Here is a 14,759-nt window from a genome sequence, read left to right as displayed (position 1 = left end):
AGGCCAACAAATTATATGAAAAAAATACTCAACATCACGAATTGTCTGGAAATGCAAATTAAAACCACAGTGAAATCCCACCTCCCACCTGTTACAATGGTTACTGTCAAAGAATGAAGATGATAAGTGTTGGCAAGAATGGAGAAAAAGGGGAATCCTGGTAGCCTGTTAGTGGAAATGTGAATTAGTATAGCACTTATGGAAAACAGTGTGGAGGTTTCTCAAAAACTGAAAATAGAACTGCCATGTGACTGAGCAAGCCCAGCTGGTGTTACATATCCAAAGGAAGTGAAATTAGTATGTCAGAGAAATATCTGCAGTTCATGCTGATTGCAAGCATTGCTTACAACAGCCAATCTATAGAATCAACCTAAGTGTTCCTCAATAGATAAATGGACAAAGAATATAGACTACATATGTACAGTAAAATATTATTCAGTCTTAAAAAAGAAGAAAGTCCTGTAATGAGCACCAATGTAGATAAACCTGCAGGCTATGATGGTGGGTCAGATAAGTCAGGCACAGAAAAATAAATTTACATAATGTAATTTTTTTGAAACTAAAAAAGTTGAACTTACAGAAACAGAAGAGTAGTTGCCAGGAGCTGGAAGAAGAGTTAGAAAAAGGAAGATATTAATCAAAGACTATAGATTTTCCCTTAGGCTGGATCAATTGTACAGTATTGGAACTATAGCTAATAATTACAATGCATACTTAAATATTGCAGAGAGTAGATCTTAAATATCTTACCACAGACACAAAAATAACTAGTTGAAGTGCTAGATACATTAAATAGCTTGATTTCAATAATAATGTCTATGTATTCACACATATATAAACATCTTGTTATATACCATAAGTACATATAACTTTACTTTGTCAATTATGGAAATAAAGCTGTAAAATCTTCTAAACACATACACACAAAATTAAAACAAAGAAGTCCCAAATAGTACATTGTATTTGATTTCATTTATCTGAAGCATAATGTTAGGCAAAATATTGCTGATGCTAGAAATTCTGCATAGTTGTAGTTCAGGCAGGGCTGAAGAAATGGCTAGGATGGGTGGTAAGTATTGAATGGATGAGCCCAAGGAAAATTTGGGAGAGCTGGAAATGCTATTTTTTAACGTGACTAATCTTTCTGGTATTTATAATATTCACCTTCAAAAAAGTTTTTAAAAAGTGAGAAACACACACAAAAGCATGACTCTTCGACCTGGAAGATACCTCAGGAATAATTTAATTCAAGTTCTTCATTTGATGGATGATGAAATAGAGATCCAGAATTAGTGAGTGATGGAGGCAGCATGTCATGTAGATATTCTGTCTTCCAGGGTGTTTTTCTTCTTAAAGGAGAACAGTCTGGAGGGCCTTCTTCACAGCCAAATCCATTTCCTCTGTTCTTCACAGCCCGTCCTGAGCAATACAAAGCACAGATTTGTGTTTAGAACAAATATAACTCCTGTTCTATTTGAAATGGATATTTTAGGAATATCTTCCTCTTAACAATTTGAAAATATCTGTTGGAGAGTGTGTAGAGTCAGCATTTCAAAGCCTGAGTTCTGTGGTTGTAGCTAGAGATTTTTCCCTCTAACTCTCACTCTGGGTGAATTATTTGACCCTGACCTGTTTCAGTTTCTTACCTGACACTTGGGGTAACGTCCAGCATATTTACCACAATGAAGTGTGACCGTGCACATACACGGGCCATTGCCTGGGCCTGTGGTTTGGAACTACCTATCAAATGCTATAAACTGGGGGACTAAAATAAGAGAAGTTTACAGTCTCATGGTTACAGTCTCTAGAAGCTTATAGTCTCTAGAAATACAAGATCCTGGTGTGGGTGGGGTTGAATTCTTCTGATATTAAGAGGGAAAAATCTGTTCCGGGACTTCCTGCTAGTTTCTGGTCATTTCCTATAACCTTTGACCTCTTGTGGCTGGTGGATGCAGACCCTGATCTCTGCCTTCTTTCAGAGTCAAATCCATAGCCGTGCAGCACCCTATACACCCTTGGGTCCCTTCTCCTCTCCCCCAACTCCCACGCTCTGATCTCACCTCATCTCTCTCTTGCTTGCTGTGTTCAATTCTTTGACCTCTTTACTTTGTTCTTGAACTTCAGGTGAGTGTATTCCCCTTATAGCCAGGTACTTCCTGTTCCCTCTTCTTATGCAGTTTCTGTATTTACTTGCATCATGCACGTGCATCCTGCTTCATTCAAGTCCCTGAACAAATGTCCTGTTTCTCGGAGGGCATTCCCTGAGTAAGATAGCAGTTCTCAACAAAATAGCCACAAAGTAGACCCCTTCCCTTTGCAAACAGCTACTCTCCTACCTTGTTTCATTTTTCTCCATAACACTTATGATATATTTAGTTATTTATTATCTTTCCCCCTTGGAATGCAAGCTGCAGGAGGTCAAGGACTACGTTTGGTTTAATTCTTGGTCTCCATTTTCCTCTGGCACAAATGGGATTTTCATAAATACATTTTGAGTGGGTGTTTCAATGAATGAATTTGCTTTGAACAGAGCCTTTTATATAATGAGTTCTAAATAAGTATTATTTATAATTCTTATTCTTAATTAATCTTTCCCAAAATAGTTACTGCTGTGATCAATTTTCTGTATGCTATTTTTCTTCTCTTTTATTCTGCTCTGGAAATGTCAGACTCAAAGAGAGAACTACAGTCAAACCAAGCACAAGAGCCAATGTTTCTGTGTGAAAATTAAATGAGAAATCAGACAGTGTCCCTTAAAATCTCAAAGAGTGGAAACTTCATGGAAATCTAGAATCATGGAAAACCACTAAAATGGAAGTTTGGATAAAAAGTGAACACTGAGTTCCCTTATTCTTTTTATTTTAATTTAAAAAATATTTATCTTTATAGGTATGACCATATTTCCCCCTCTTTCTTTTATCTTCCTCTAAGTTCCAGCCCTAGCAATTATCCAACATGGGTCATATATTTTCGTCACTTCCAGATATAATTTATCCCACTGTCTCTATTCCAATTTTTTTCCTAGAACATTTACAATTTACTATTTTTAAATTATGGATACATGTATTTGTGTCTCACTCCTCTTACTACATTGTAAGTTTCATGGAGTCTACAATATATTTTATCCTGTATTTCTTATGCATCTAGCTTACATGAATGATTCAAAACTGAGTTTGGATAATGAGAAAGGACTGATGACTAAGTGCAAAATAATAATAGCAATTTATGTTTATAGTTGTAAAAAACAGTTGGGACACAGTCCCTGTTTCTTTAAGAGGAAGATGTTAGCTACACTCATATTTGCTATTAACATCCCTATCAAGTCACTGCATCAAGATGGATTTAGTTCAACTTTTCTTGTCTCTTCAGTGTTCTTGTTGCAGGTAGAGATGAGGTTTTCATTTCCTTTGTCTGAGATTTATCATCTATAGAATCAAAATGATACGTTCTCACCTGTAGTGCTGTTAAAAGAGGCAATGATTCTCCCAGGATGCATTGCAACTCCTGGAGAAAGGGTTTTCTCTGTGTGCAGAGTTGTGTCATGGACAATCTGCCCCGTGGGTGTGTGGGTGGGGTGAGGCGATGAGACAGGAACCAGCAAGCATCACTGTATTAAGAAACAGTTAAAACTGGCATCGTGGGATGCTGAAAGCAAGCTTGCTTCACAGATAGTTCTGGAGGAAAGATCTTAGCGTTCTTAGAACCACTCACATAAAAGACTCGTTGAGACTTACAGATCAAGTTTAGGTGGTAAAAATGAATGAATTTCAGTAGCTTCAAAAAATTCAAACAGAGCAAAAAGCCGATGGCTTTGAATATTGAATTCACTTAAATCATTTAATTTATTTCAATCACTTATTTATTCCTTCAACTGACACATATTCAGTCCTCTTCTGAACCAGGCTCGATTTCCTTTTCTCATGAAGCTACGTTTGGATGCAGAAGGACAGAGAACAAATAAACAAGGGACTATACAGAATGGTTGTTGGTGATACAGGAAAGGGTTATGACAAAATCAAGGCAGAGGGCAGAGCTGAGGGAGGAGATGCTACCTCCGTCGTGGTCAGTAAAGACCCCACTGCTAAGGCAATGCTCAGAGAGTGTGGAAGGAGGGCCGTGGGCCAAGTAGGCATCTGGGGAGGACTCACGCAAGGCCATTGCACAACTGACCTATTAGCAGCTGGGCCTTGGCTAAGTTCAGACTTGCCGCTACCAGTTCTCCCTCCTAGATTTTCATCCAATTTATACTACTGAACTTGTTTCCTAAAACAAGATGAAAGCATAAAAATCATATGCAAAATTCATAGAGTATTGTGCATTTCAGTTGACACAAAAATATGTGGTCAACTACATTTGGGGCAATTGATCCAGAAGATAAAAGAAACCACTCACACACATACACACGAAAAACTGACCTCTGAATCTTTTGCTTGTCTCATCTGATGTTTTTCTACTGTTAGGGAAAATCAAAACAAGGGACAGGGTAAGAACTAGAAATCAGTCTCTAATATAGACAGCTGGCCATCCTTTGAAATGAAAAATTCCTGAGTGGAAAGAAAGTATTTTCTGCTTCCACGTTTTTGCATCAAAACAGAAACAAAGGTGCCAGCTAAATACTATAGTAAGTCTTTTTTTTTTTGATGTAGGGTCTCAATATGTTGCCTAAGCTAGTCCCAATCTCCTGGGAGTGATCTTCCTGCCTCATCCCTCAAGTAGCAGGACTATAAGTGTGCACCAGCATGCCAGATTCAATACATTTTTTAAATCAAAGGGCAAGTAACCTTCATATTTGTAGGTATCTGACACTTTTTCTAGCAATGATAGTGACTCAGTGGCTTTCGCCGCCTGGAGTAAACTTTAGCCAGGTCTCTCTAGATCCCCACTTATGTTCTTTCTACTATCTAGAAAGGAAAATGCTGTAGTCAAATGTATTGCCTTTGGATCATTGGACTCGCACAATTGGTTGTCTAAACTAAGTTAATCCAATTATTTTTCCTTAGTTTCTGCCAGACCGTAAACTAGAATATGAAATAGATGAATAATCTTCAAATATCTTTTTTTCTCTTTTCTGGAACTCAGGGGAAGAAAAAGAGTCTCCAGATTTGAAGATCTGAGTATATTGTACAGTTTTCTGATCATGATTGATGTTTTACATATTCTGACTTGAAAACTTCCCTTCAGGGAACTGTAGAGTATAAGAGGGGAAACACTGCTGGGCACACATTTTGACTACTTTGCATTTAATCAATGCATTCACACCTGTAGAATTTATCTCAGAGGGCAGGGGTGGCTGCCTCCAAGAGGTGGGGGACTTTTTTCTTTCCTTTCTTCTTTCTGTCCTCACTCCCACATCCGTGACCCCCCACTCTGTTCCTAATGTCAGAATTGAGGAATCGTTTTCCCTCTTGTCATTCATTGCTCTCACGGGTAGCCAGTGCTTCACATGCACAGGGAATAGAGACAGAAAGGGATTGCTCTATTCTTATACTTTCTCGAAAACAAACCTATAACAATTTGTATATGGTGGCTTTGCTACTACTATTAACATTTGCATGCATATCCACAGTAAAAACTTTGCAAAATACAACTAAAGATGTGACTTTCTGCTTTCAGGAAATAACCTGCCTCTTTCCCTGGCATTTATTTCTGTTCACAGGAATTTTGAAAATGTCATATCTGAAGTCAAATTCATTTTGGTTTTCTGGTGTGTTTCTTATGAAGTCAAATTCTTTGTGGTTTCCTGGTGTGTTCCTTAAGAATTTTGTAGTGGCATGAAATACATATATATATGTATTTATATATATATATATATACACACACACACATACAGATACACATATATATACACATATGTGTGTATATACACACACATATATATGAAATATATGTGAAAGCTAAAATGTTAGTTACCAGAATTAGAGATGTTCAGTAACAAAACGTGCCATATAATATTGGTACAAACACATGTGCATATATGTTGGCTTTTCTCAAATTGCATAATTCCTATCTAAATGAAGCACAGGTGATTTTGTTTAGAAGTATGGCTTTCTGGAAATGCATCACAGTTTATTACTTTTCTCTAAATTGGTTCAAATTGACTTAAATGCTCATTCTACACTCCTGATGGTTACGTTAAAGAAAGAAACATCAAGGAATAATCATTTTACCCCCCTAATCTATTTGCAGCTAATCTTCTATAAAATTTTTGCTCTTTTATTCCAAAGTCACATACAAAATGGGGAAGCATGCAATATTGCTGATAGGTGCAGACTGCACAGAAATCAAAATACCAAGCTGACAACTGAAAATATCAAATGTGTGTGCTTCCAAAATGTCTGATTTGATTCAAGGCTTGACTGCTTAATTCAGGGTTGTAGGTTGGATTCTAAAATGAGCCAGCTGTATCTTTGAACACAACATCAGAAACTCAGTTGGATCAAGAAAGAGCATCCATTTTCACAATTTGGAAAAACACATCCTATTCCATCTCCTGCATCCTGTCAACAGGAGTCAGTATTTTTTATTGGGCTCAATTTTTGAATTCTTGACATTTTGTTTATACTGGAAAAACACAATTTTGTGGAACACAGAGACATCCTTAATCATTCTTGCTCATTCATTTAATTCTAAAAGAAGTGCTGTGTTTTGAATTGGCCCCTAAATTTCCTTTGTTAGAGACTTAATCTGCAGTGACTAATAAAAGATGATTAGGTCAAAAGGGCTCTGCTCTCATTATGGATGAATGTTCCTATCGTTATTGCGGGAGTAGATTGCAGTCAGTTCTGCCTTCTTCTGTTTTTCCTTGTGGTGCTAGGAATTGAACCCAGATCCTTTCACATGCTTGGCAAGTCCTTACCACTGAGCCCCAGTTCCAGCCCAGTTACTCCTGTTCTTGCAGTCTCACTCTCCTTTATACTTTCTACCTTTTGCCTCAGGATGACATAGTACAAAGGCTCTCTCCAGTATCTGGAGCGAAGCTCTTGGTCTTCCCAATCTCCAGAACTCTGAGCCAAATAAATTTCTGGTCATTATAAATTATCTTGTCTCAGGCATTTTGTTACAGCAGCAGAAAACAGATTAAGGGAGGAAGGCATTCTTTTTAATACCAAATAAAACATTTGTGGATATGATACCTGTTTTTCTGAGACCCAGTTTTTATAAAAAAAATGGTTCACTTCTAGAGAAATGGTGAAATAAAAATCACCATCATCAGGGCACAACCTATTTGGAGTTTTAACCTGAAATTCACAGGAGACCAACTGGATCATCCAGTATGACCTAATTTCTTGACCCTGGTTCCCTCTTACTATCTTGCCATACTTGAAAATGGAGTGTAAATTCTAGTGAAAAACAGAAAAGAAATCCATCTAGGAGCTGTAAAACATGTATCTATGCAGTAAATCTATGTACCACTGTGTAATTATAATAACATAAACAACTCCACTATAAGGACATTCACATCAGACCTAATTTCAGGCTGAACTATTATAATGCAATTAACAGTCTCATAGTCCTGTTTTAATTAAGCTCTGTTGTGAAATATGCGGCTTTTGAACCTGTTCCGGCCTGTTCTGTCTGCCATTGAATTACTGTCCTCAACTTGTTTTTCTGCCCAACAATGAATTTCATTTAAGAATTACTGTTCAGGGTCTGGCATTTTGTGAATTCCTCCAAGTTTCTGTGCCTCCAGATTGAGGGCAGCTTTAGCTCTTCCGATGTGTCCTATATGTGTAGTCTCTTGATTCAGTTGTCTCAATAGGTTTATTAACTCACGCTGGGCTCTCCTAGAAATGAAGAGACATATTTGATTGGTTAAATGCTAGAAATTTTAGACTACAAGAGAGATACTTGTGGGGCTAACTTCAGATTATGTAGGACACAGTAGCTGTCTCCGATCCATCCCTTTGCAGAAATACCAAGTGAACTCCAATTTTCCATGCCTATTATTTAGTTTGCCAAATAGTTTAACCATTACTCACTAGAGAATGGAAAACAAATACATCTACAGAAAAATGCAGTTTATAGAAAAATCGTATCTTTCTTCCTTCTTGTTAGCCCTCACCATCCCTAGGCAAGAATGTCTAAGCTGGCTGGGATTTGCCTTAACAGATCTTTCCCTTCCACTGTTTGGATTGTCTTCATGACCTGAAATAAAATTAAATGGGCACTTTTACATGTGAATGTTAGATTGGTGATCACACATCACAGGTCAGTGTGGTGGGCAGCTTATCCCTCAATGGCTAGTTTTCAGGACACAGATTTAAAAGTCAAGAAAACAGAGTTGCTGAGAATAGTGCTCACTTCACAGATTGCTCGGAAGTAAGCTACCTGACCTAAGAAAACAGGGACGGACGGTGATTGCTTCATCCCTCCCCACCTCCGTATCCATTCTCTGATCAGCTGCCCTTGAGATTTTGTCCCTGTTATAAAACATCCATGTTCTTCTTCTTCTTTTTCCTTTTTTCTTTTTACCTTGTCCTACTTTCTTAACCCTAGGGAGGATTTTAAGAAGGTTTTAAAGCTAAGCATCCCCAATTGCTTGAGGCTGTCTTTGGTTGTAAGTCAGAACGTGAAGCAATTACCCGCAGGGTAGGGTGTTTTCATGGCCAAAGTGAAAGTGCTCAGTACATCGCAGGTACCTGAAGAGGTTCTCTCTGTGTGAACATCTGCCTCATCTCCTTCTAGGGAGGTTTCACAAGTCATTCGCCCTCTCTTCTGTTGCTCTCTTTTCTTCCTTTCCAAAAGGAGGCACATTCTCAAACAGCAGTGGAGCATTAGACCTTAACTTGTAGGCACATCTTGCTGCTCCTAGGTGTTCTGGGTGTCCTGATTATCTTGAGAAATGACTACTAGAAATTCTGGAAAGGACCATGAATGCTTTAGTGCTAAACCTTTATGGCTTAAAATGTCTTTCCTAGGTAACCTTCACGGAACCTTGAGAACACCCCACAGGAAGTTAGCAGAATTAGTACTTGAACTGTTACCTCTTATTTCTGCAAAGTTTTCACCCAGACCCATGAGCTTTTCTGTTGTCATTTTTAATCGACACATTATAATTCTACATATTTATGGGGTACAGTGTGATGTTTTGATACATATATATGTATATAATGCGTCTTAATCAAATTAGGGTATTTAGCATGTGTATCACCTCATGCACCTGTCATTTCTTTGGATGAGAGCATTTAAAATTCTCTCTTCTAGCTATTTTGAGATATTTAAGGCAATATTGTTAACCATACTCTACTATGCAATAGAACACTAGAACTTGTTCCTCCCGTCTGACCATGACTTTGTACCTGTTGATCAGTCTCTCCCTACCATTTCCTCCCCAGCCTCTGGTAACTACTCTCTATTTTTATGAGGTCAGTTTTTTAGATTTCAGGTATGAATAGGACAATGCAGTATTTGTCTTTCTGTGCCTGGCTTATTTCACTTAACATAATATCCTCTAGGTTCATCCATGTTACTGCGAGTGACAGAATTTTATCATTTCTATGGGTCGTTAGTCTGCTTTTTCACTTCTGTGACCAAAATATATGAGACATTTAGAGGAGGAAAAGTTTATTTTGAGCTCATGGTTTCAGAGATTTAGTCCAAGGTCAAACAACTCCTCTACTCTGGGCCCCAGGTGAGGCAGAACATCCCGGCAGAAGGGTGTGGTGGAGGGAAGCAGCTCAGTTCATGGTGACCAGGAAGTAGAGGTAGAGGAAAACTGGCTGCTGGGAAGATACACCCCCAGGGAACATCCCCACTGATCTACCTCCTCCAGCCACACCCCACCCGCATGCAGTTACCACCCAGATAATCCATTTAGTGGGATGAACTGATCAGGGTACGGCTCTCACAATCTTATCATTTCACCTCTTCATGTTTCTACATTAGCGCAGGAGCTTTTGGGGGACACCTCATATCCAAACCATAATATGGATAGTATTCAGTTATATATACGTATCACATTTCTTTGTTCATTCATCCATTGATGGACACTTACATTGATTCCTTATCTTTGTTTTCTCCTTGACACCCAACTCAAACCTCACTTTGTAAGTTTCTTTCTGCACATTTGTCACTATCAAACTTATTTTAAAAAAATACTTTTTAGTTGTAGATGGACCCAATACCTTTAATTAATTAATTAATTTTCATGTGGTGCTGAGGATTGAACCCAGTGCCTCACACGTGCCAGGCAAGCACTTTACCAGTGAGTCACAACCCCAGACATATCAAACTTATTTGAAGTTAAATGTGAGTCAATGTCTTACTATGATTTCCTGCTAGAGTTTTAGTCTTTGGACCTGTTTATATTGTCTCCAAATCATATCTGTTAAAGGATTGTCTGTTTTTAATTATATTAGATGTCTCTCTTTTATGTTCTTCAAATTCTTTCAGGACATTTACAACTTCTTTTCCTGTCCACCCGGATTTTAATTAGGCCTTTTATTTCCAAAAAAAAAGTCACTAACTAGAATCTTCAGAGTTTATTGTTAATAATAGACCTGAATTTAATAGCAATTAGCCAGAATTTTCTTCCATATTATTAAATCCATATTTCTGATGATTTAAAGTATTTGTAAGTCATGTTAAGAGGAGTTAACTTTGAAATAGATACACATTTGATATGGACTTTCTGGAACAATAAATGAAAGCTTTCTGCTTCAGAAAGATACAGTGAGGAAATAATCCCTTCAAAGCTTTCCTCTGTCTATTTCTGAAACTAGGGGTACCTGTGAGTATGGGAATTGGAAATTTTAGAAATCTACATAGCTCAGAAATTGCAGATAACCAAAGTATCTGAAGACCAGAAGTTTCGTCAACCAGGAACAAATTTTAGAGGGGTATAGTCTAATCTCCATCCCCAATATTTTAAACACGCAATAGAAGAGTGTCTTTCAACTCATTCATAATTCAATTAACATTAATGAAGGCCCCACAGGGTACTTTGTATTAGACAATGAAATCGTTACCTGAGAAAACCTACCAGAGAATAAAGTCCAATAAGTACAAAAGTCAGAATTGCCACAAAGAAAAAATAGTCAGTAAATACACACAACATGCAAATATCCTGGCCTGTGCACCTCAGGAGAAAGGATCTTTAATGCATCATGTCCACTGTTTTAGTGGTGTCAGAAACTTAGACCTTAGCACAGTACAAGTAAGTTAGAAAGAGCACAGAGTTCTTTTGGATGAGAAAGCACAAACACCCATTCATAAAACCACCCGTAAGCATTTTTGTTAATCAACACTGTCATTGTTACAGCCTGCTTGATCTTCCTACTTTGGGTTAATATGGGAGCCAATTACAGCTTCATCTGTGTAGAATTAACTTTATGGAGCACACACCGGGGATTTGTCTATCTTCACTATTTAGATATATGCCATAAAAATATGCATGGAATTGAGTGCAAGTACTGCAGATGGCAGAGACTTTCAGATTTATTGTAAAATCATTTAAAATCGGTTATGCTCTTGCCAGAAGTTAATTAATTTTTTTTTTCTGTTTCTTTCTGGGGTTGGGGGGCTGGGGTGGGGGGGCTTTGGTTCTCACTAGGTGGCAGTGTACGATTACATCTGGAAAAGTCATGGCATCAAGTCCAGTGTCTCCAGCTGTGACCTCCAACATCCGAATGAAATCTCTGGGTCTGCACTTGGTCCAGAAGAGATTACTTCTCATGTGTCTATATACACTGTTTATCCCAGTGGCTTCCAAGAACTCTACCGCCATTTTCTCAGGCTGCCCGGTGGTGCTATTGTTGAGGTATGTGTATTTGAAAATATTTTCCTGCGATTGATTGTAGTGCATGAATGTATAGATATGAATATACATAAATATGTGTGTGATTTCAAAGGCTTCAATGTTACTTTGCAAACATACTATAACTAAGGTTTCTAATGCTGTAGTGGGCTTGAGAATGTATTTCAATTTTTGCCTAAATACACAAAGATAACACATCGGGGGAAAAGTTTCTGTTTGTAACTGTATCTTAAGACTACCAAGAACCAAATCAAGTGACATACTTCAGAATTCTGCCTGTGATAACTTCTGCTCAAGTTACATTAGTAAACATCGCAAGTTGATTAAAAAACAAAAAGAGAAAGAGAGAGAGTTTTGAGACATGGATACTTGCATATCTTAGGAAATGCACAATCCTTTGCTTAAAAGAGCTCACATAAAGTGAATGAGGTGGTAGCATTTTATCCTCATACCCCAGAAAAATCTTTAAAGATATAGAAGCATATGTGATCTATAAATATTTAAAAATATTTTTAAAGCAGCATTTTGCAAAGATCTTAGAGTCAAATTTTCTCCTAAGAAAGTCCATCTTCAGATGGGCTGATTTTGAGTTTTAAAAGAAATTTCATGTTACAACATATTCTTAGTGTCTAAATTCATAGTATGTTAACATCTGAGGCTCTGTCTCATTATCCTAAGTGTTGTTGAATGGTAAAGTCTGAGGGAGTGTTATTATTTGGTGGAAATTAACAATGCAGGAGGAAGAAACTGAAGACATATAGTGCATTTGGTTCTCTGGTCTTGGTGGTATCCAAATTACTTAAAAGTGGCCTAATACCAGTTAACCAGAATCAGAAGGATATTTCTATTCCCACTACCTTCCCCTTGAACTTTAGCCATTATTTTGTTTTAGTTGTGAGGTCGATGGAAGTGTGTACTGATAAAAATTCCCTTTCAACTTAACCTGGAGGAAATTTCAAATTGTTCAGAGCCCAGTCTTGCAGATAGGGGACATTTCCTTTCTACTACATCAGTGTTCCACATTATTTCCACACTTAAATAGTTACATAATCATATTACTAAGAAAGACACAAATGGGCCAGGAAAGATTCCCCCTCAGCTCACCCAACTGGTGCCCTTACCAAGGCATAACATAAGAAAGGACTGTACATATCCCAGGAAAGCAGCAGGTAAGCAGGAGACGATTGTATCCATTGTCATTCTTTGGGAGTGTGGGTCATGGGCTGCTATTGGCATGTTTGCACAGGATTCTTCTCAGACTTCTGAAACATTTGCTTTAGAAACCTTTTTGCAGAACAAACTGCTGGGATCTACCTTTTTACCAAATTTACACAATGTGCTTAAATATGTGTGTGCTGAAATAAAATGAAAAGCAGACATGCCAGTGCCCTCTTTCTGTTATAAAACATTTCTGCAACTCCTACAGCCTGGGGCCCAGGGAGAGAGCCCAGATGGAAGGTGTTGGGGGTCTCAAGAACACAGCAATGGCCAGGGTTCTTTGATTCACTCTTTCACTTGCTCCATGACCTTGGCTCAGTCATTTCTTACTACTCTGCCTATTTCCTTATCTGTAAAACTGGGTCATGAATACTTATACTCCCTGGCTCACAGGGATTTGGGGCAGATTAATAAGATAACATCTGCAAAGCACTTTTATCTCTTTTCTGTTTTTAAACGATGCACCAAAGATCACAAAGTATTATGGATCACAAACAATTAGATACATTCTACTTCTAAACATCTTTTCAAGGGCTCATAATAACATTATGCTAAAAATATGATAACTTTACTTCTGGAGGAATTCAGAGGTGAGAGCACAGGATTATTGACCCATTTGATTTCCATGCTATTGTCTATTATGACAGTGTACCTGGGTGTTAGTAGGATCCTGTGATCAGCTGAAATTCCAGCAGATACGAAACCAGCTTTCTCCCTTTTCCACATCTCAGCAGATGCACAGGGTCTAGCCCATTCTTGACATAGTTTATACCTACCAGTTTATTTCTTCATGCCTGACTTGATCTACCTCCTCTTCTATGAAATCTTTGAAATCGTTCTGACCTGAATTATCCTCCTTACCCCTGCTCTCCATTTATAGAGAGTACTGGATTCTATTCTTTAGCCTTTCTAAACTTGTTTCCAGTATTAACTTGGGCTTATAAAGGACAAAAACCATAAAATAAGACCTGTCCCAGAGCAAACTGAGGATTAGGCAATTCATTTGCAGGCACCTGTCTGGCTATTCGGTCATCTTCCTTCGTTCCTTTCTATCCCTCCTAACCCCTAACAGATATCGCCAGGTCTATTATTGGCCTTTTGAGCTACAAAACCTGAATTGGAAGGGATTCTGGACTGGTTTTCTGAGACCTCAGTGAGAAAGAAGTCTAGGTGTATTCTGTCCCTATATGTATGCATTGGAAAGAAATTTTAAATATCAGCATATAGGTAGATTATATTTTCTGGGTGAAAGAAATAAACTTTTAAAAATAATGGTTTATGAGCTGTTCTTGCCTTAAAGTTGAAGTCAACCCTTGAATTTCTTATCTTTGGATTAAGTACAGAGTCAATGCTTAAGAAAATTTATCAAATTGTACTGAAGTTTTGGATTCCAAATTATACTACATGATCGGTAATTAGGCACCATGAGATTCTTACCATCAATGTTCACATTATATTAATTGAAGTAACATGAACTTAAGATATAACTTAGACCCCATCGGAGCTATGGTAGATTCATACCACATTTTGGTCAAATATTCTGATGTGGGAAGAAACAGTCTCCTGTGTCTGAACCTACTTTATTTACAAATCAAATATAGCAAGAAATATGAAACAAAAGCTTCATTCCCAGAACCTAAATCTTATTCTCAAAGATTTTATGGTGGTTTTTAAACACAGTCTGTAGTAATCTAAGTTCATTTTGCATGAACACAGCTCTAACTTACCATTGGAGTAATTTCTAAGCCTTTTCTAATTCTGGTTATGAAATATAGGTCAGATATTA

General features: G+C 37.7%; 1 protein-coding gene across 1 annotated transcript in view; it reads left to right on the top strand.

The window, feature by feature from the left end:
* LOC124989453 (uncharacterized) overlaps positions 1 to 14,759 on the top strand; it is a gene marked incomplete at its 5' end in the record, with an annotated part of 306,958 nt that overhangs the window by 280,357 nt on the left and 11,842 nt on the right. Inside the window, one exon of the mRNA XM_047559286.1 lies at positions 11,552 to 11,758. Coding sequence (XP_047415242.1) covers positions 11,552 to 11,758 — 207 coding nt within the window. The remainder of the gene's footprint in view (positions 1 to 11,551; positions 11,759 to 14,759) is intronic.

Source organism: Sciurus carolinensis, chromosome 7 (genome assembly GCF_902686445.1).
Source record: "Sciurus carolinensis chromosome 7, mSciCar1.2, whole genome shotgun sequence".
Lineage (NCBI taxonomy): Eukaryota > Metazoa > Chordata > Mammalia > Rodentia > Sciuridae > Sciurus > Sciurus carolinensis.
This window is presented reverse-complemented; position numbering and strand designations above follow the sequence as displayed.